General features: G+C 37.0%; 1 protein-coding gene across 2 annotated transcripts in view; it reads left to right on the top strand.

The window, feature by feature from the left end:
- KCNIP2 (potassium voltage-gated channel interacting protein 2) overlaps nucleotides 1-22,616 on the top strand; it is a 664,190-nt gene that overhangs the window by 599,403 nt on the left and 42,171 nt on the right. For both annotated transcript variants that reach the window (XM_044056265.1, XM_044056264.1), the window contains exons 6-7: nucleotides 943-1,047; nucleotides 11,813-11,875. In XM_044056265.1, coding sequence (XP_043912200.1) covers nucleotides 943-1,047; nucleotides 11,813-11,875 — 168 coding nt within the window. The remainder of the gene's footprint in view (nucleotides 1-942; nucleotides 1,048-11,812; nucleotides 11,876-22,616) is intronic.

Here is a 22,616-nt window from a genome sequence, read left to right as displayed (position 1 = left end):
ATGAGCCCTCAGTTTGTACATCAGTCAGTTTTCCAACCTTACATATTGTCACTAGTTCTTAATAATGACTGAAAGTGTGTGATCATGCATACAAGTAGCTGAAATTAGGCTCTTTCACACTGATACTAGTCTTATCACTCATGATACAGTAAGCAGATCAGTAATCTAGCAGGATCTCAGAGAAGAACTACTGGTTGGAAATAGTTGAGGTGATTTGAGCACCTGTTAAGGTTGCAGTGTGGACACATCCTGCAAGAAGTATGCTAAACATTGCCCACTGTAAAGAGTCCCAGGGCAGACCTAGGACATGCCTGGGAACCCAATGGATCTGGGAGTAGGAAGGTCTGTTCTGCCCTGTTTTTATCTGATTGATATTCTAATCATTTTAATTTTTATCTCCAATAAATATCAAACAATGCTCATGTTTTAAAATCTCAGCGGAGTCCTGAAACTGCTCTTAATGAACCCTAATCCATAAAACTACTGGATGATGCCCTAGCAAAAACTAACCCCACATCATGTTACATCAGTGACATGTATCTTCTCAAGGATTAATAACTGGCTATGGCAGTAAACTGGATATGTGACTACTGAAAGATCTAAGTTATCACTCAAAGTGAGACTGTCATGTAAGATAAAATAAAATGAAGGATTAATACCTCATGTATCAGGTCATTGTCTGTTTAATAAAATGTCTCTCTATTGCAACTTAATTTTATTTGATAACATGCATGTTAGTTCTGCAACTACTAAACAGGTAACCTAGTCAAATGTACCTGCCTTCAGTTAGGGAACATTTTACTGTTTAAATAACTTTTTTTAATTTTGGAGCTTTTGGTGTAGTTTTGGTCCAATTTTATTTCTTCTTTCCATAGTAAGAGGCACATTCATTCGTCTACTGCAGATGTGGGAATATATCATTGCTTCTTGCTTTGTTTGCAGGAAATGATGCATATCATGAAGTCCATTTATGACATGATGGGCAAGTGCACATACCCTGCCATGAGAGAGGATGCACCCCAGGAACACGTGGAGAGCTTCTTCCAGGTAAGAACCATCAGTAAGCTTTAAAACCTGCTATTATATTCCCACTCACACAATACATTTTATCATTTAGCTGGGTTAAGAAAGAATACCAGCTGAGGAGCTACTGAGGTTTGACCCAAGCAGATGATTTATAGTACTACATACAAAGATAAAATAAAATGCATTTTAAGTTTATTTTGGTGCCTTTTCTTTTTCTTTTTTTCTTTATCTGTTAGGATACAATGTATTTTATTGTTTAGAACTTGATAAGGTGGATTATTGTATAAAGTATAAAATTGGTCATTAAAGTCTGCAGTCCATCTGACTTGGAGCAACCCACGCAAAGCTTCAGTACTGAAGTGTGAATTAAACTGTCCCAAGAAACACTCGAACAGCCTGAAGTATCTTAATAAACATTTCATTCCTGTTCCAAGATGTAGGACACTGAGAAGGAAGAGATTCCATTCTAAAAGCAACAATGCAGCCAGACATTCTGTAAAGTAATACTGTTTTATTTTAATTTTATTCATTTGTTAATTGGATAAGTGAACATCAGCCACCCTCTTCTGCAAAGGGTAAATGCAATAAATATAAATGTGTGTGTGTGTGTATGTGTGTGTGTGTGTGTGTGTGTGTGTGTGTGTGTGTGTGTGTGTGTGTGTGTGTGTGTGTGTGTGTATAAACATATATTTATATATATAACTGTCAATTATCTAGTAAAAAATACAAATGTGAGAAATTTGTCATTCATTTGGTAAAAAATGCAAATATGCAAAACAAAAATTAAGCAACAACACAAATGTGTGACTGCTCATTTTTAAGAATCACATTTGGTTGAATTCATGCTTTATATAGTGTAGGTGTGCAGAAAAATGCAAGAAAATGAATGTTTGACTGAAAAGTTGGTGTTTGTGAAAATGTGCAAGTCTACATTATAGTGTGTGTGTGTGTGTGTGTGTGTGTGTGTGTGTGTGTGTGTGTGTGTGTGTGTGTGTGTGTGTGTGTATGTTCACAGGTTATGGTCAGCATTAGGTAAGGGAACTGGTTTAGTGTTGTACCTGATCAGTGCTGGTGGTATTCTGTGTCCTTTTGTCTTGATCAGTGGTACTGTTAGAGAAAAGGTTTTTAGTAACATTATATGTAGATGCTTGATTCAAACTGGCAATCTTTTGTGATTACTAAGTCCAAATAATTAATTTTGTCAAGCAAATGACTCGTGGTAAAACTCAAAAAAGTCAGTGGTTGTATTGATATAAAGTAAAAAATTCCTTAAGCTTATTCAAGCTATCAACCCAAAAATAACTATGTCATCCAAACTCAGCCGTAAAGTGACCAAAAATTGTTGAATGGGGAACTAAAAACAAATTTATGTTCCCATTAGACCGTGACTAAAGTAGCAAAAATGGGGGCAACCTACAACGCATCCTATGACAGTTTTGTTTGAAAACAGAATTGTGAACAATACATAAGTCTGGTTTTACTGGACACCATAACATGAATTTTAGTTTTGAAGAATAGATCTTATTAAATCAGATTGTGAACAACAGACAAGTTAGACTCATTAAGCAAGGTAAGGGTGGTGGTTCAGTTGAGATGAATACCAACGAGTACATTGATAAGATGTTTAATCTATTTGATGATACTTATGAGGAAGTTTCCATTAACCAGAGAAACATTGCCTGCCAATGAATTGACAGTTTGTTGTATGATGTTTTTATTATGGGGTGGAAAACCAAGCAAGAGTATGATTACCTAAGAGTCACCAACCCAAGAACTCCCACTATTTTTGCATAAGAGCTTAGAGAACCCACCCTTGTGCCCAATTGTGGATTTAAAAGCATCTGTAACTTTTACCATAGCCAAATTTATAGATTTAAAACTTAAGGGAATGATTAACAACATTAAGTATTTATATAAGGATTCATGGGATTTGTAACAAAGATCTTGGATGCTCTTTATAGAGATAACATTATTTTTGTCACTGTCAACATCAAGGATTTATTTTCTGTTATTCCCCATGAGACAGGGTAGAATGGTTTTGTGATTTTTTTGTGTGAAAATAGTCAATTGGATAACAATATGATTACGTTTTTGAGATTTTTGATGGAAATCGCCTTGGAACAACAACTTTATTTTCTTCAAGGAGCATTTTTTAGACAGCAAACAGGTATTGAGATTGGTGTGGCTTGTGCCCCCATTTTTGCTATTTAGTCATGGCCTAGAGGGAGCAGAAATTTGTTTTTAATTCCCCATTCAACAATTCTTGGTCACTTTATGGCTGATTTTTTGATGTCATAGTTATTTTGGGGTGATAGTTTGGATAAGCTTAAGGAATTTTTCATTTATATAAATACTGCCACTGACTTTTTGAGTTTTACCATGAATCATTTGCTTGATAAAATTAATTATTTGGACTTAGTAATCACGAAAAACAGGTCAACTGATTGGAATCAAACATCTACAGGAAGTCTACCTAGGCAAACTATCTGTTGCATTTTATTAGTTGGTATCCCATTTTTCTGAAAAAGGCTTTAGTCAAGAGACAAATGGTTAGGTTCACAAGAATGGTATCCCAGGACAATATATTTTTGGATGAATGTGCCAAATTAAATCTGTTTTTTTTTATGAAAGGGGTACCCATCTAGTTTTACAAAAAACATTATTTACTATGTCAAGCTCAACCGACAACAGGAGATATTTTATCCACTGTTTGGAAAGAATGACCATGTATTTAATAGTAACAATCAACAGACCAGCAGGTCTAAATATAATGGGGCAATGGTTATTAAACATAATTGGACCTTGGGGCCATAAGATGTGTTGTTGATAAAAATTGGGACATTTTCAAAGTTAATAAGGAGCAATTTTAAATACTAGGTTTCCTCCCCATTGTTTTTGCATAAGAAAGACATTTGTCTCAAGAACTTGATGGTTAGGATGAGACATTGTAAGAAGTGTAGTTATATCCTGGAAGGGTCCACTTTTTGTATAGAAGGTTTTGGAGAAGCTGTGGTAATGCAACGTTGCTATTGTTCAAGTGTAGGGGTGGTCTATGTAGCACAATGTCAGAACTGCCCTTGTTTTTACATTGGAAAGACAGAGAAAGCACTAACATCAAGAATATATCAACATTTATATGTTATGAAAAGAACAGATGAACACAATGCACTTTTCAAACATATTAATTTGATGAGTGGGCATTGTTTCCAATTTTATATAGTGGACAGTGTTACCTTAGACATGAGGGGTAGTCCTTGCAATGATTGGTTGGAACTGAAGGAATTAAGAGGCAGTTAAAAACAAATTAATTTATTAATTGGGGGCTTAATGATATGGCCTCCATTAGCAGTGTTCTTAGATTAAAAACAGCTTTTTTAAAACCAACATATAACCACTTAATATTAAATTATGACAATTGCAATGATATGGGTTGGTATACCATGTCAAATGGGTACTAGTTACAGGTATGAATCATTACAACACGAACACTATATATTGTCCCTGTTAGTGCAAGTTTCTGTTTTGATTTTAATGGCCATTAAATTACTGTTATTTTTCATTTTTGTCAATATATGCAATTTATTTTTTAGCAGCTGTCCATTGTTGAAATGAATTAAGGATGTATGTATACAGAGGTGAAGTTATGGCATTTAACTACGACCTGGATTTCATTGCTATAGTGGCAGTTTTTTAGTATATATAACTTACTTAAAGTGTACATATGGATTTTTTAATATTCAAAAAGGGATGGTGTTTACTATATATTTTTGATTGATTTATATGTTCGGTTTTTTTTTCTGTACTTGTTTTGAACCTAGATTTGGACCACATAATTAAATCTTTAACAGTTCCCCAATGGTTTTCAATTTTGAAGGAGAGACAGGTGTCAACTGTTATTTAAGAGTTAGTCTCATTTACAACATTTATTCTGATGAACCAATCCAAAATAATGACAGCCCTAGAAACAAACCAAACAAGTATTTATTAATCACTTTTTGTCCAGTTAATAATATGAACTTACTCAGATAAAATAATACCAAAACTTTTGCATTTAAAAATCCCTCCATCTCGGTCATGTGTTACATTCACTAGCAATAGGAATCGTCTCCCCATCCTATTTAAAGAAACATGTATATTAATTAAAATAGGTAAACATTAAACATTAATCAAATACTTGTAATATTTTATCTTAATAATTTATCTAACTAAACTTTTTATTTTTAACGAACACAATCTAGAACAAACATCTTTTAAACCAGGATAATAGTAGGCATTCGAATTAATTTGCCAAAGTAATTCTAGTTTTTCTAATTTTAAAGCACTAGGTCCGCCCCTATTGTCAGAAACAATCTGATCAATAACTCAAAATTTAAAAGAATGAACTTGATTTAATGCAGTATGTTTTGCTAGGGCATTTTTAAGTTTGCCTTTATTAATATTATATAAATGTTCATATACTCATTCTTTGAACTTTCTTTCTGTCTTCCCGACATAGAAAGCAGGGCATCCCTGCCATCTAGCCAAGTATATCACCATTTTATTAAATCTCCTATCAGTGTTAAATCTCATTCCATTTATATTAAATGCCCTACTCAAATCCATAAATTTACAATATGTGCACATTTCACATCTAAGCATACCAGGATGCCTTGAAGTATGTAGAGCATTGTTCTCCAGTAATTTTTTTATATTACGTCACCTTTTAAATATCAATTTCGAGCAATCTCCCACTTTTGCCATAATAGATATACTGTCAGTAAGAAAGCCCCAGTTTTTATTAATGATACTTCTAAGGTTCAATGCATCCAAACCATACGATGTAATAAAACTTGCAAAAAAGTTATTATTAGGGGACAATGTGTTAAAGTTGTTGCATTCTTCTCCATGTCTGAAGATAACATCATCCCTTTAGTTAAAATTGGTTTATAAACCCCAATGCTGCTTTTATACTGCACCTCAGCAATTTTATTCACTAATAATGAGTCAGGGTAACCCTGTCTTCGAAACATCCCTCCCAAAGTTTCACATTCTAAAATAAATTCCTCATCCAAAGTTACCATTCTTGCCGATCTTACAAGTTGGCCTTTTATAACTGATGGCTTCTGATAAAATGAGTGAGCGCTCAAAAAATGTAAAAAAAAGCATTTGAATAAGTGCTTTTTCTGAAAGTTTTTGCCACATATCTTCCATGGCATCTATCCTTTCTGAGTTCAACATCCAAATATGAAATCACCTCCTGGTGATAACTAGAGGTAAATTGTAAAACATTTGTAGTTGTGTTAAAATATTGGACTAATTTTGAAGCTACCTTATGGCCCCCTTTAATAATAGTAAAAATATCATCTAAATACAGAGTAAAAAATATATATTTGATACCATACTCAACTAATCTTAAATACAAATTCAAGCTCCCAGTATGCCATTGCTAAGTTCGCAAAACTGGCACCACAGGGGAACCCCATTGCGACACCATCTTTTGTAAATAGTATTCATTATCAAAAATAATAAAATTATTTGTGAGTATGATAAGAGTTCTTCTACCAGAGAAATATCTGTAGGGGGTGTACCTTTCTGCCTCAACATATACAAGACACATTCGATACTCTCCATGTGTGGAATTGATGTGTAAAGAGCTTTCATGTCAACACTTAAAAAATTATAGTCAGCATTAAATTGTAAGTTATTAATTTTACTTAGAAATGTCCACAAATCTTTATATATTTGGTGTTCAGAAGTTATATATTTCTTCAGAATGGTGTTGACTACTTTAGCACATGGGTAAGTTATAGAGTTCCTACCATCTACAATGGGTCTCATGAGTGGGTCTTCTAAGTCTTTATGGACTTTCAGGATACCAGACATTATTGGAGTTATTGGAGCTGGCATAGTCAAAAAATTAAATAAGTTCACATCAATATTTGCTTCAATAAACAGATCATTAATATATAATTTAATATGTTGGTATTCTGTGTTAATTTCATTATATAAATCTGTTGATAGGTATCAGTTTGCAAAATCTGTTTCATTCTAAACACATAATCATAAAAGTCCATGAAAACCAGCCCACCCTCTTTGTCAGGTTTCATCACCCTCACCAAAGACATTCACAAATTATTTAAAGCATTCCACTCTGCCCTGTCAAAATTATTATTCTTTTTTAGCTCAAGCTTGTCAAAATTGTTAGCCATAGCCTGAAAATCTAGTTTACAAATATGTTCAAAAGACAACAGTGTTGGGTGTAGTGGGGGGATTGTAAACACTTGGTATTTTAAAATTAGTATTATTAATGTTTCTATTACCCATTAAAACTGCTAAATTCAGTTTCCGTTCAAACAGTTTAAGGTCCAAGATAGTCCTTGCTAAATCGGCCCTATGTGCAGGAACAAATGTAAGGCCTTTGCAAGCGATTCCATTAAGTCTGACTCAACAGTGAAAGATGAGTAGTTGTAGATTTTAAAATCCCCTTCATTATTTGTTATAACAGTACAATTACCCCCAACTAAAATTAATTTGTTCATTACAGTCATCTTGAGTTATTTTACCTTAATTTATTCTGATGAAGTTTGAATCACTGGGACAAAATTTCTAAATGTACTATGGATTTAATAAGTAAAAGTTGTGGTCATGCTCCTGGCTGCTGATGTTTTTGTCTTTTAGAAGAAAGCAACTGGTTAAACTTCAAAGTGCAAGTGTTTCTTTTTACTTGTGAGCTTCCTTTTTGTCCTTGTCAAAAAAGACTGTTCATTATTTTTATGGATGGTTTGAAATCACTAGGCATTGTTCATTATTTCTATTATCTGCCAGATAACATGAGACTTATTCCAAGGAAACCTATCTTTTTTTTCTGAATTAGAGAATTTGTGGTGGTGGGTTATAGTAGTGCATCTTAGTTGAAGCCACAATTTCTGTTTTTTCATGTATTTGTTTATTAATTTATTATCTAGGTAGTCTATCTGGTCATTAGACCCTATACAGGAATAAACAGCAAAAACAGTATATGAATGTTAAATACAAATTTAGTTGCAAGGTTAAATTTCGGAAATGCAATACAGTGCAGTGGTAATAATTTATTAAGTCCAGAATAGAAATGAGAGCTACTGTGGCTACACTAAGGCAAATATAACATGGTGGACTATGAAGACTAACTCAAAACTCAACAAAATCTTGGCTTAGGTGGTACCTTTTGAAATATTCTTCCAATCCTAATTCAAATTTTAAATCTGAGAGCAACATCCTGCAATCATCTCAGTTCAGACAGTTACATTTCAGAATGTTCTGAAACTCTGGGCAAATTTCCCATGATTTCACATGTAGTAATTTTTTCCTTCACACAGCACTTGTTATACCCAAGGTTAGAAGCACAATGGCAGTCTGTGTAATTATACTCTGTCTTTTGTTCACACTACAAACTTTACATACAAAGCTCAACTATTATCTCCTGGTTAAGCAAAATTCCATAACAACAGGCAAAGCAAAACAGTGCCTTCTTATCTAAACCTGCAACAAAAGCTGCGACATCATGCCTCAAAGAACACAAATATGTTTTCTGGTCCCACTTACTCAGAAATAATGTCTGAAATGATTCTCATAGAGCATAAATATACTTTCTGGAGAGGTTTGCTTAAAAGCAGCATCTAAAATAATAAAGTCATTTCTGATAGCTGAGTTTTAGCACTCTATATATGTAAACACTGGTCTCAGGCAATAAGGCATGATAAAACCATTTTGCTTATGAATATGTTTTTGGAACTAATACACTTCTTAAAACAAGACCTAGATACTTTTGTAGGTGTGTGTTTTATGAGTCAGTTTTGCTCATTTTATTTATATTTACTTGTTTTTTAATATAATAATTGCATGTTTTAGTGGGGTATGACCTTTAACTGCCAGGATGCTAATTTTGTCTTAAATGGCATGGAAGGTGTTTATTATGTGATAAATATCTGTACTCGTAATTTAAATACATTGTACTTTGCCCCAGTCATCTAATATAATATGGCTAGGTTCATTTTCTAAGGAAAGAGTAAATTTATTGAACTAGAAAGGCATCCTGGATATTGGGTAGATTTCCTGCGAAAATAAGGAACTACATTTGAGCTCATTGTCACAGACACCATAGAGACCAGCAAAGCTTTTCAGTATTATCAAGTGAAGCCAATCACTGTTACAGATGCATTCTTTTGTACTCATTTCCAAGTATACACATTTCCAGTTATACTTACAATATGGTGCTATATAAAACATGTGGTACCTAAAATGTCACTTAGGGGATTGCTGATGAACTCACCAAGCAAAAAAATGGAAATGTTGAGACACTTAAAAACAACTTCTTTAAATAGAATTGTTCACAGAGGGAAATAACACCACTTGCATTTATTTTAATTCCTGGAAATTGTGCAGTTTACCCATGAAAATTAACAAACATTTTTAATCTCATTACATCAGGCAATGTAAAGTATAAAAAAGTTGTTTAGTTTACCAAGACAAGCTGGAGATTACCTCTCAAAAATATGTTCCCCCGTCTCACAGAGTTATCACACATAAAAGCAATGAAGATAATAGAAAATACATGGAGTTATACAAGCTAGGTAAACATCAAACAAGGAAGAAAAAAAATCTAAGAAAGAATTCAGAATGGGAAGAAAATGATTAAACAATAAAAATCCTTCTTTAGCTATGCCAAATAAAGAAGATCAAGGGGGACCTTTCATCAGCCTTACTGCATAATGGTAAAATGATGTGGATGAATAAGAAAAAAAAATCATAGTTGTTTAAAAAAGAAAGAAACAGCTGCCTCCTCTGAAAGCTGTAACCCCAATTTACCCATTAAATATTAACAATATTAATAAGTCTGTAAACTTCAAAAAATTAGACATATTTTAACAATCATTGACTTGAAAGAACTGGCTGACATAACAGATAAGGCTTTAGCACACATTTCAAGAACAGTTTCCATGACAATTTTTTTGTCTGACACTTGTAGGAAATATATCAGTAAAGTCATTTGGGCGGCCACGTTGGTGCAGCAGTTAGCGTTGCCACCTCACAGCAAGAGGTTCTCTGGTTTGATTCTCGGTTGGGGTGCCTTCTGTATGGAGTCTGCATGTCCTCCCTGTGGTCGCGTGGGTTTCCTCCAGGTGCTCCGGTTTCCTCCCACATCCCAAAGACATGCAGTAGGTGGATTGGACACTAAATTGGCCCTAGGTGTGAGTGTGTGCATGTGTGTGCCTTCTGTGGAAGGTTGGACGCCGGGCTGGCAACTCAACACCATAAAACTCCACTGCCAATCATGAGTGGACAGATGATCCGCTGTGGCGACCCCTAACCGGGAAAAGCCGAAAGAAGAAGAAAAGAAGATATCATTAAAGTCATTTACAAGAACAAAAGTGATAGGTACTTTGTGGAAATCTGTTGCCCAATAAGTCTGATTTCATTTACTTGAAAAAAATATGAAACAGCTATTGCTATGGAGGCTACAAAACCAAGTGAAAGAGTTAGGACTAGTAAACTCTGCACAACATCCATTTGCACCTTTTAGAATAATAGCCACTTGTAATTTAAATATTTGCAACAATGTTAATATAGGTGTAGAAAAACTACAAGTCAGTGTATTATGGATGGAGTTCTTTCAAGCTGTTGATGTTACTTACCATAAAATGCTGTTATCAACGCTTGAAAAGTTAGATTTTGAATCATCTCTGGTAATTTGGCTCCAAAATCAGTAATGAGGGGTAGACTTTGAAGGGGTTTCTATTCAAACTGGTGCACATTAAATCAAGGGATGTCTCAAGACTCCATCTTTGTATCTTATCTAGTTAGCTAGTGTTTTGCTAGTTTAAAATTTGAGAAGGTATTTTTCAGTTTGTATGCAGATAACATTAAACTTGACAAAATCATTGTGAACAGCAAGGATATTAACATCTTAGAGCAGACTGATTTATCAGACTGAGTATAAAATAACAACATGAAGATAAATGTTGCAAACAAATTCTGCATTTTGACAACAATATGATTATGAACCGATATTTTATTAGTTATCAAATTAATGAAAAGGTTTCAACACGCAATGATTTGGCATTTCTTTTCATGAAAATCTAACACTCAACATGTGCATAAATAATTTATACCAATGGGTCCTAAAATATTATAGCAGTATCAGAAGATACATTAACTCTAATTCACAAGTATTATGGGATCCAAGATTAAAAGCAGTTGCCTAGTCTGGTCACCTTCCAGATGGAACACAAAATGGTTAATGGGGAAAAACACAAAGAAGATTTAAATGGTTTATGAGCTCAGCATCTTAACATGTGAGGAATGACTTAAATTATTAAAGTTATATTCCCTGCCTTACAGAAAGTTAAGGGAGATCTTAACATATAAAGCCAATAGCTACGAGTTTCTCCTTGAATGCTTAGGGTTTAGACTTTCAGTTCTGCATGGAAGCAATAGATTATTAAAAACATATAAATGTAGCATCATTGCATCTAACTTGTTCAGCAAGCGGTGTGAAACTATTAAACATTCTTCAACACATATTAAAGAAGTATAAAACTCTAGAGGCTTTCAAACTAAAGTTAAATGTTTTGTGGGGACAATAAGTTTTTACATCAGATACAGACATTTATGGACACTCATGTCACTTGCCCGTACTATGATTACGGTTTAATTGCTAATAAACCTTGGCCGTGTGGCACAAGAGTGTTGCTTCTGTGTTATGAAATTTAGCTACAAATGCTTTTTTTTTTGTTTTAGATGCTGAAATACAGTTTTTTTTTATTTTCAGAAAATGGACCGAAACAAAGATGGAGTAGTAACCAGAGAAGAGTTCATAGAGTCATGTCAAAAGGTAATGTATATTATGGAACTACCAAGTAGACATGCAATTGTACAATAAGTATTTTTCATGAAAAGCATGTATTTATTAGAAAATGGTTATAAGTTAAAACTTCATGTTTTCACTTATAATGTGACAATGTAATGAATATATTTTACTGATTATCCTACATTTGTCAATTTGAAGGCAGATAAGATTAATTTTGCCAATATTTGGTTATTAGCATTGGAAAAATTCAGTGAAAGATTTGCTCTTTCCACTGTATCTAAACTGACTTAAACTGTAGCCTCTTATATCATGTACTTCATGCAGTAAAATCATGCCTACCCCCTAAAACCCATAATAAATAAATGGTAACATCTAGCAAGATGGGATGCTATTGGGGTCTACCAAACTAGCCAGAGGCATTCTGCCGCTTGACTTTAAAGAAGGGAAGATCCACTGCCTCTAGAATATGTAGTATTCCCCATTAATGCCCACCCTGAAGGGTAATATTATTATTGAAAATGGGCTAGCTGCAAACTTTTCATATTTTTATTATTTTGCTTTATAACTAGTTATGCAAAATAGTTCTTACAACAGAATAATGAAAAGTGAGACAGCAAAATAAAACTGATTGAAAGACACAGAATGCCCAGTATAAACAGATGAATGTATTGTCATACCTGGTTATTAAGAATATTTTGCCCTAGTTAATATATGACAAGAATGAGGAAGGATACCAATATGTAAGTTCTTCATTTCATACTTTTCGCATAAAAACACTTAAGAAATGTGTTACATATGTTTAGAAGCTCTGCTTAGTATTATCATGGGGGTAGTGGTTATTAATTTTGCTTGTTGTTTCTAGTATGCTGAACAGAATTCTCCTAGGAGAATCAAAAATAATTTCCTGTCTGACAGGCTTTTCCACTTAAACATTTGTTAAGTATAAATAATCAGTATGCACTTGCTAAGTGGTATCATATATTCTAACATTATACACCAGCTGTTGTTGCCTTAGCAATGACATTATTATCAAAAGTAGTGAAGCCTCCACATTCTCAGCTGTGGCCACGTTACAGTGCTACTGTTGCTGAAAAGGTCCTGTCTTGGAACCACCACTGCAGTGGTTTAGCTGGCAGGGCCACTAATTCCCTGAGCAGGATGATCTAGAGTTACCTCATCATTAGGCTGTTAGGCAACACTATAAGTAACTCTATGTCTGGTTGGCACTCATATGTACTTGCCCACATAAAGAATAAGATACTTAAGTACAATTACAGCTTTAGGTACTCAGCTAATTACAGGTAAGTAGTGATTATGCCAAACCTTCTGGTTCTGTAAAGCACTTGGTTATCAAAATTCACCATCATTATAAAAAATAACAAGTTACAGACCACTCTGCCCCTTAAAATAAACTTTTCAACTAGTGCTTCACAGAAAGCCCAGTAAAGTAAGTATGAGAATTATAAATAAGGGTCTACCTGATAAGACCAAAAAGTCACAATATCAAATCCCACAAGACCGAAACAAAATTGCCAAAACCTCACATGAAGGAACACCTACAAATAAACTCTGGGTAAGTAACCTTTAATTCTCCACATAGGTCTCTGGTTTTGTATCAGAAAAGGGGAAAGAATTTCAGAACACAGTAACCTACTTCATATTGGGACTTTCAGACACTAACCTCTGTCCCCACCTTCTGCCAAGTCACAGCAATGATCACTTTAATGTCATCAGCCTCACCCTTCCATTTTCTTTCCTCCACTGATTGCTTGTTACATACAAGAATGTTTGCAAACAGCGTCAACTAGCAAATTCGCAGCATGGTTAATAGTAGTTTCTTCATGGTTATTAAAACAAGTTGCTTTGATAGGATAGTGTTATTTGTCATGGCTACTTGTTAATGAAATCACAATGAAACTGTGACAGACCTCTTCAGTGGAACAGTATGGAACACAAACTTTTAAATATTCAAAATGAGGAATGTTTCTCATACTCAGTTACAGTTATCTCCTCCTCAAAAATCGCTATGGGGGGCTGCGCAGCCACCCCCCACCCATCCCAATCCCCACCCCTAAAAAATATATTCCAACTCCAAGATCGCACTACAGTGAGGAAAGAGCAAATTTTCCGATCTTCACTGTACCGCAATCTCACAATAACAATTTCGAGTATATGAGTTTTTGCTCAACGGAGCGTTCACAATTTCTTCCATTCGTTGTTTTAACATAGATCCATTAAAAATTGTCCCTGATTTTGAGTCTTTGTACCCCATTGTTTTTGGCTATTTACAAAATTCTTTTTTACCCATTTTTTGCTTTATACTTTTTGATCATTCCAGTCCCCCATTCAGTACAACCATCTCCTCCTTCCACCCCCCCAGACTTTCTCCAACTGACATTGATAATGAGGGCAACCTCAGGGGTCATGCCAGTGACTGTTCTGCCAAGAGAATTTTTTATTTGATGACCTACCCTCATCTCCACTCCTTCTTCTGCATTTGCCTGTCCCATCCAAGGTCTACTTATCTCTACAGACCATTCCTTCCTTCAGGGAGTGCCTAACCCCCTGGATAGGCACACCCATCCCTCCCTGCCAGCAGCGTAGCTATCTGAGCTGCTAATCAATCTGTGTTCACTTGGGCCATACATAGGGCTTTATTCTTTTATGCCATGGCACTGTCACAATGTCCAGAATTCTTGAGCAAGTTGAGATGCATGCTGGAAGCCATACCTCTCAGCTGTCCATGATTTTGTAGAACTTTTCTAATTTTGCTCTGTCCTTCATTTGTTGTTTTTACTGTGGTACCCACTTTATATCTGGGGCACGTGCATTGCCACCGGTGTAGCTCTATTTATGCCTGCTTCCCATGCACAAGGGGTTCAGTGCTGAGAGGTGCTGAGTAAAGTAATGACCATCATTTGTATAAATAGGAAAAAATACATTAAACTTTACAGTAAATTAACATTTACTATGATCTGTATGGTAATTGCCATTGCATTACACAGTGGCAATTCAGCTAAATATTCAACAGAGCCATAGTGCAAAGCTGTCAGGATAGCAGCAGCACCATAGAAAGATGCCCATCTTATTTCTACTGATTTGTATTACTGAGAGCCAAGGAAAAGCATGCTTAGTGAATGAGTCTGAGCACTGCTGTTCAGCTTCTTCCAACCACTGAGCAAGGTGGTTAAGCTGCCTTCCCTGGAAGTCAACAAAGATGTGACAATAGTCCCCATTTTGTATGCTGCTGGTTACCTTGTTTCTGTGAAGATCTTTGGAAATCCAAAGTAAAACCAAAAAAATATATAAAAAATTAAAGGTGTGACACAGTGAACATAATCAGAATATTTCTTCACAGTTAGGACAGAGCAGAAAGTGCATCTACAGTACTGGTGAGAGATTATCTTACTACTACTAAAACCTGCCATTCACTCAACAGTTTCAAAATAAGCACCTGCCATTCACTCAGCAATTTCACAATAAGCACCTGTGAAGTTCTCTTTTTATTGCAGCATTTCATTTTTGTCAGTGTTACTGCCAGTTGGTAGCAGTGCGCAGGACCATCTTGCATGAATGAATGCAATGGAACACAACATCAGACTTCCTGAAAGCCACATACTCAATCTCCCCCATCATATAACATCAAGCAATAAAGTCACACATGCCATATAGTTGCTAAGGTATAGGAATGTACAGCTCAATATAAGCAGGGAAACACACACACACACACACACACACACACACACACACACACACACACACACACACACACACACACACACACACACACACCACTGAACAGAGTCACATAGCAGTGTTAGAAACAGTCAAGCAGGGTGAGGTACAGATCATGTTTAACTTAATGCAAGGCATTTCCACAGCTAGTAATGCATAAGGTGAACATGTTGCAGTAGCAGGGAACAATACACAGGAGAACCCCATGCTCATTGATGTACCTAAGACCTTGGGTAAATACCTGTTTGAAAAATGGGATCCTAGACAGGCAGAATGTGATAAAGTATGGCACAAAGTGCTGGCAGGCATAAAAGCCTTTGCAGGAAGAAACTGTACCTTATCGAACCGTAGGATGACATTTGATGATGTAGTATCTCATGCTAGAAGTAAAGCAAGCTTGAATGCAATTGCTTGTAGCACCACTGTTGGGGGTTCTTCCAATGTGCATAGCCTGACATCTGATAAGGAGTATTTGATATCCCTTTGCAATGATAATTATGATGATAAGGATGATGGTATAGGTTCTATTCAAGATAGTATAGTTACTGATGATTTGATACGCCCACATTATGTGCACACAGGTGTTGGAGCAGGTCAGTAGTATCATGTAGTACTTTGGACACTGTGACAATTAACTTATTTGCTTGTAGAATGCATTACTACGTGTCTGTTTCGGGGTCTCTCCACCAGGTACTTCAGGATTGCCAGTGCAACAAAACCAGTCAGAAGTGTCACATGATGCATCTGGATTTCCCTCCCTTTAACCTGTGCTAATAAATGTGCAGGCCATTATGGATCAGATACAGCATACTATAGTAAAGTACTTGTCAATGGTGCACAGGTATGGCAACTAATACACCATCAATGATGGACTGTTGTGCAGACATTTGTCTGTCATTTATTATGTAATTACTCTCATTCTCATGGAACAGACAGGGGTTACTGGCACACAGTGCAATGTGTACTGACAAGCCACCGCCTTCCCAAGCAGGTTGATGGCTTCTGAATAGGTGAGGCAGAGTCACAAGTACTGCACCAGTGGCACACACCTTTAACAGAATTGTTTAAATCCCAACAAAATTCCACCAGTCTGTCATATATACATGTGGGACCTCTGAAAGAGGACAAGACCTTAACAGAGGTTAAAATTCCCACCATGTAGCCTGTCCACAGAGGTGCCGTATGAAGGCATCAGCCACAGATGGATCCCAAGACACATAAGGCATTGTCTACATAGCAAAAATGTGTCAGGATATTGTTCAAGCACAGGCTCCTGTCAAGTAGTGACAGTAAGAATGTTGCCAAGGAACTTATGAAGGCATTCACCAGTTCATGGAAATGTAAGGGCCAGAAGCAATGCCAATATAACCTAACTGCAGAGCATGGTTGCTTACACAACATCCATATCAGCCTGTATCAACACACTTGTGAAGACATATCGGATGCACATCACAGACTTAGTTGAGTGGGACAAACGTCAGGTGATGTCAGCCATGTATAAAAGGGTGAGCCAGGAAGGTTCAGCATACAAGGATGTAGATTCCTCCAAAACTCATCAAGATGGATATCAACATCTCATAAAACAACCTCACAGTTAAGGTCACAGTGTCAGAGAATTGGCCAGTCAGTGCCAAGCACTTCCATAGCATCAAATATGTTACTCCATCAGAGCAAATCAATGTCAAGCTGGCATGGCAGCACTCAGTGCCATTCCCTAATCCCTCCCCTAACATGGCAACACTTAGTGCTATTCCCTCGAACCCCCCACCCCACCATCGCAGCACTCAGTGCCATTCCCTCTACCCTCCCCTACCATGGCAGCATTCATTACCATTCCCTCGACCCTCCCCTATGTTATCATTAAGAGACATTGTTTATATGACACAGTCTAGATTAGACCTGCATACCCAGTAGCTGCTCCCATAAGCTTGGTGAAGAACCTTCACCAAGATTATGGGAGCAGCTACTGTCACTATGGCCACCCCTCTTTTTTGCCTATAATAATCCCTTCAAAATATACACAGTTGTTTTTTAGAAATAATTTCCATCATTTCAACCACAAAATTAACTTGTTCTTGATTCATATTAGTCCCTATGTATAAAGCCTCCTGGAACCATTCTAGTCCTTCATCATGTGGTATCACTAAAATCAAATCTTTATTGTCCATAGTCACAAAAAATTATTGTTTCATTATAACCCACCTTAGCCAGTTCTAAACAATGCCATGAATCCTTCAACAGAGACACCTGCTGGCCTTGTTCAAGATAAATCTTGACCAATGGATGGCTTTAAAATATATTCTTTATCTACAAGAAAGAGTTGGTATGGCAGTTGAAATTGAATGCTACAGAGTACCCAGGTATTAACGAGAAAGTCTCTATCAATAGTAGTTTAGCTTTGAAATCTGGACAAATCTAGGGAGCCGGCAATGATGTTATTCAGGATAATAGGTATAGCATTATAAATTCACATTGAGTTAGGCTATCTATTCAATTATTTTTAATTGTTTAGTATTTTTATGTATTAGTTGATATATTTATTTATTTTACATTTATTTACCGGGAAAGTCTGACTGGGCCAGAAGCCCATTTTCAGAGGCAGGCTGGGGAGAAAAGTCCATTACAGTTTACAAAGTCACAAGTAGAAGTTGTGCGTATATATAGTATGTTGGGTAACAACATAGCCTAAACTGTTTCAACACAAGTAGAAATTGTACAAACACAAACATAACAGATCACAACACAGGTTATTCAGTTCCATTTTTATACAAGACTCAAATGAAGACGTAAATAAGGACAATAAATATGCCACCTAGACAAATATGATATTGGTTATAAGTGTTCTAGGAGACAGCGATACACCAAGGTAAGTTTAGCAGGAGACAGCATTCAGCAACTGGACGTCCAGCTGGAATATCCATAAAAGAGGAGTGTGAAGAGAGTATTTGGTTTGGGTGAGGGGGTCAGAGCAAGGCTAGATCATCCTGGGATAGTACAGGAGCACAGCCTCTTATTGGTTAGATGATCCTTGACAAGTAGTTTGAAGTTACAAGAGTCAGTAGTGTTGAGTATATGCTGGGGTATGGAATTCCAGGTTTTTGCAATTTGGTTAGAGGACATAGAGTCTGAAACTATTGTTGGCTTTAGTGACTTTTAGTAAAAGCTTGTTGGATGACCATAGGGTTCAACTGGTTGAGTAAGACTGAACTAATTTTTTAAGGGTAGGCCAGTTGTCAGGTTGGTGTATAATGGTGTAGGCAATAGTAAGTTGGCACTCCTGCAAGAAAAGGAAACCAGTCTGGTGGACCCCTGCCATTAACAAGCTATACAATAGAAGAAGGAAACTGGTACAGAAAAGAGTAAAAGCCCAAGAAGGGAAGACATCCCTGATCAGTATCAGCAAGAAACTACGATCCCTCATAAAATCATCCAAGGCGAGTTTCAAAAGAAAAATTGCCAAAGAATCCAAAGATAACCACAAAGCATTCTTTAGCTATGTCAAGAATCTAAGTGGCAGTCCTCAGATCTGCTTGGAGTTAGTGCAGAATGGTACAAAATACACTGAACCGACCGATATTGCCAACATCGTGGTAGACAGGTTCAGTGCAAACTTCACCCCTCACTCACTCCCAAAAGGGCCCATAACCATACCAGAAGAATATAGAGCTCCTGAAACCACAGACACTCAGGTTAAAACAGCCCTCTCCAAAGACTAAAACACAGCATCAATGGGACTGGATGGTGTCCCAGGCTGCGTCCTACATGAGCTCAAAGATGAACTAACCCCTCACCTAACACACTGTTCAAACTCAGTCTCTCCGCAGGTTACATACTCATAGAATGGCACACAGCAACAGTTATTCTGCTCCACAAAGGTGGAGCCACAACAAACAATGGGAACTATCACCCTATAAGCCTGACTTGTTGGTCTGCAAGGCTATGGAGCGCATCATCATGGAACTCATTAACAGAGAAATTGGGAACATCCAAACACTGGACCCTACCCAGTTCAGCTTTGTTAAGGACAGATCATGCCTCCTAAACCTGGCGGACTTCTTTGAGACAGTTACCAAGGCTGTAGATGAGGGAAAGGTGGTACACACAGCCTACCTAGACCTCACAAAGGCCTTTGACACCATTCCCCATTCTGGTATTATAGACAAGCTCACCAGTCTGAACATAAACCCCTACATCACAAGATGGGTTGCCAACTGGCTCACGGACAGAACCCACATGGTAAGAGTTGCGGGAGCTAGGTCTGGCTCTAAACCGGTTACAAGTGGCATCCCCCAGGGCTCAGTTCTAGGACCCCTCCTGTTCGGCATATACTTCTCAGAGGTACAGGCAAGCACAGGAGGACTATGGCTGACCAAGTTCGCAGACCACTGTAAACTAGGGGCTATAATTGACTCTCCAGCTGACACAGACATCCTCCAAAAGGGTCTCACTGAGACGGATACCTGGTGTCAAAATCATGGCCTCAAGCTAAATGCCAAAAAGTGCATAGTCATCCCCTTTGGAAAAAACAAAGTACCCACAAGCTATCACATAGGTGGTAGTCCCCTAAATACGGAAGACATAATAAGGGATCTGGGGATCCTAGTAGATAGTAAACTCTCCTTTGATAATCACATTGCCAGAGTGGTTAGAAAATCCTTCTACGTGGCCCACCTTATCACAAAAGGGTTCGCATCCAGATCAAAAGAGGTCATTGTGCCCCTCTACTCATCGCTCATCAGACCCATCATAGAGTACAATGCCCCATTTGGTATGTATCTTACAAGACACCTGCAACAGCTGGAAAGACCACAAAAGTACCTCACCAAGAAGATCACTGGCCTCAAACAGATGCCGTATGCAGCTCGACTGAAGAATCTCCAGCTGTACTCGCTTGCATGCCGCCTACTCAGAGGTGATCTCTGCCTGACATACAAGGCCATGTCCAACCCAGAACTGATGGACATGCTCCACCTAAAGAAAAGCTTATCCCCTCGAGCCACACGCTCTAGGGATCTAAACCTCACCACAACAATAAATAGAACATGCTGGAGGGATAGATTCCTGTCACAGGGACTTCCCATGCTTTGGAACAAGATTCCAATCTACATTAGGCAGAGCTCCTTGCTAACACTCTTCAAGAGAAACCTTGACAAGTGGATGGGAAACAAAGTTTACCTCGGGGATCACTTCAGTGGCTCTGCTGGTCAGAGGCACAGGGAACTAATCTAAGGTTGTGGCAAAAGCCAACACATTCTGGCTAGGCTTATAAATGCCTTCGGGTAGATAGCCTAGTACCTACCTATGATAGCAGATTTGGTAATTCGATCCATTTTAGTTGTTGGAGAGCTAAGCAGTGGTGTGTTCTGTTAGGGAGGTTAATAGCAAATCTAGGTAGCTTTTGGTAGAAGGCTTCTAATTTGGTTAGGTCAGATTTTCTAAGGTTTGTGAAAATAGGAAAAGCATACAATAGAGTGGATAGCAGATGTTTTCTGGCTATAGACTGGAGCTGTGAGTGAAAAATGGTTTGGCTCTGTACAGTAAGTCAAGTTTGATGTAGACCTTTTTAATGAATAGGACTATGTGTTTGTCATATTTTAGTGAATTGTCAGTTGTAACTCTTAGTAACTTGGCATTGTCAACAGGCTCAATTTTGGTATTGTTAGAGGAGTGGATGAAAAAAGGGAAAGGAGGCTCAGGAGTTTTGGCATTTCAGAAAAGCATAAATTTTGTCTTGTTAGTGTTAAGTATGAGTTGTTTTTTCAGTAAGAAACTGTTCTATGTCTGCAAAGGCTTTTTGAGTTCTGTCCAAGAGTTCAGGGATGGAGGGAGCTGTACAGATGAGAGAAGAATTGTTTGCATACTGTATAATTGTTGCTAGGCGGGCTGCAGAAATTAGTTTATAGGTGAAGATTGTACAAAGTAGTGGACCAAGAAATAAGCCTAATGGGACACCTACTATGACAGGCAGCAGTGCTTTGAACTAATTTTTCCACTTGACTGCTTGTTGGCATTTTGACACGTAGCTGTGAAACAATGAGATGGCTGATTGGGAGAGATTTATGGTGGATAGTTCATTTAGTAGTTTTTGATGGGTAACTGTCAAAAGCCTTTGACATGTTGAGGAAAATGGATGATATCATTTTATCACTGTTCCTGTGTTGGTTGACAATATCTGTGAAATGTAAGAGAGCAGTTGTGGTGCTGTGTTTTGGTCTAAAACCATGTTGAGAGCTGGAGAGAAGGTTATTGTGTAATAGATAGGGTAAGAGTTGTGAATGTATGCATTTTTCTAGAATTTTGGCTGGGGAGATGTAGAACAGAGCATGTGTTGTAATGTTAAGAAGCATTTTCAAGTGTAGGCATGTGCATATAAATAGTGAGCATGTGCAGGCAGCATTGCCATTTTGAGAGAGAGCAGCCAGAGTATTAACATGTGAGTCTAGTAGTCAGTTTGTTTATACGTTTATTTAACTTTAAGTTACCAAGCCTCAGTCCAGATGTGTTTATGAGTAATAAAGCTCCTTGAACTGAACCCACAACTATTCGTCTGTTTTATCCTGACCGGACGAGCAACATGGTGTCAGAACCAGGATTGAGGGTGCAACTTCTTCAAGCCATGAGGTGCAAAGTTGACAGTGAAGGTATATTGAACAGGTAGGGTGATACAGTGTTCAAATGATTAAAAAGGGCCAGAAACGAACTTCAGGTAACCAAAACTTGCACAAATGATTTATTTTGCAAAGAAAATTATTTGGATTATTCGTAGGGCACAAAACGAATTATTAATCAAATGAATATTACAAAACGCATTATTAATCAAACAAAAGGCACAAAACACATTACTAATTAAAGGAAGTGTTCGAAACCATGATATTTGATAAAACTATTAGAGATACTTTTATGGGGTTCAGAAATACCTCCAGTTTGCATAACGAGCATGTTTAAAGTAAAACGACCACAAGAAAAGTATAATAAGCCTGATAAGAGGTTAAATGGGCATAACAAGTACAATAAAAGGGCAAAATAACCT

The sequence above is a fragment of the Protopterus annectens genome, chromosome 14.part0 (genome assembly GCF_019279795.1).
Source record: "Protopterus annectens isolate FY-2018-M chromosome 14.part0, PAN1.0, whole genome shotgun sequence".
Classification (NCBI taxonomy): Eukaryota; Metazoa; Chordata; order Ceratodontiformes; family Protopteridae; genus Protopterus; species Protopterus annectens.
The sequence above is the reverse complement of the archived record's forward strand: the minus strand, read 5'-3'. Positions and strand labels throughout refer to the sequence as shown.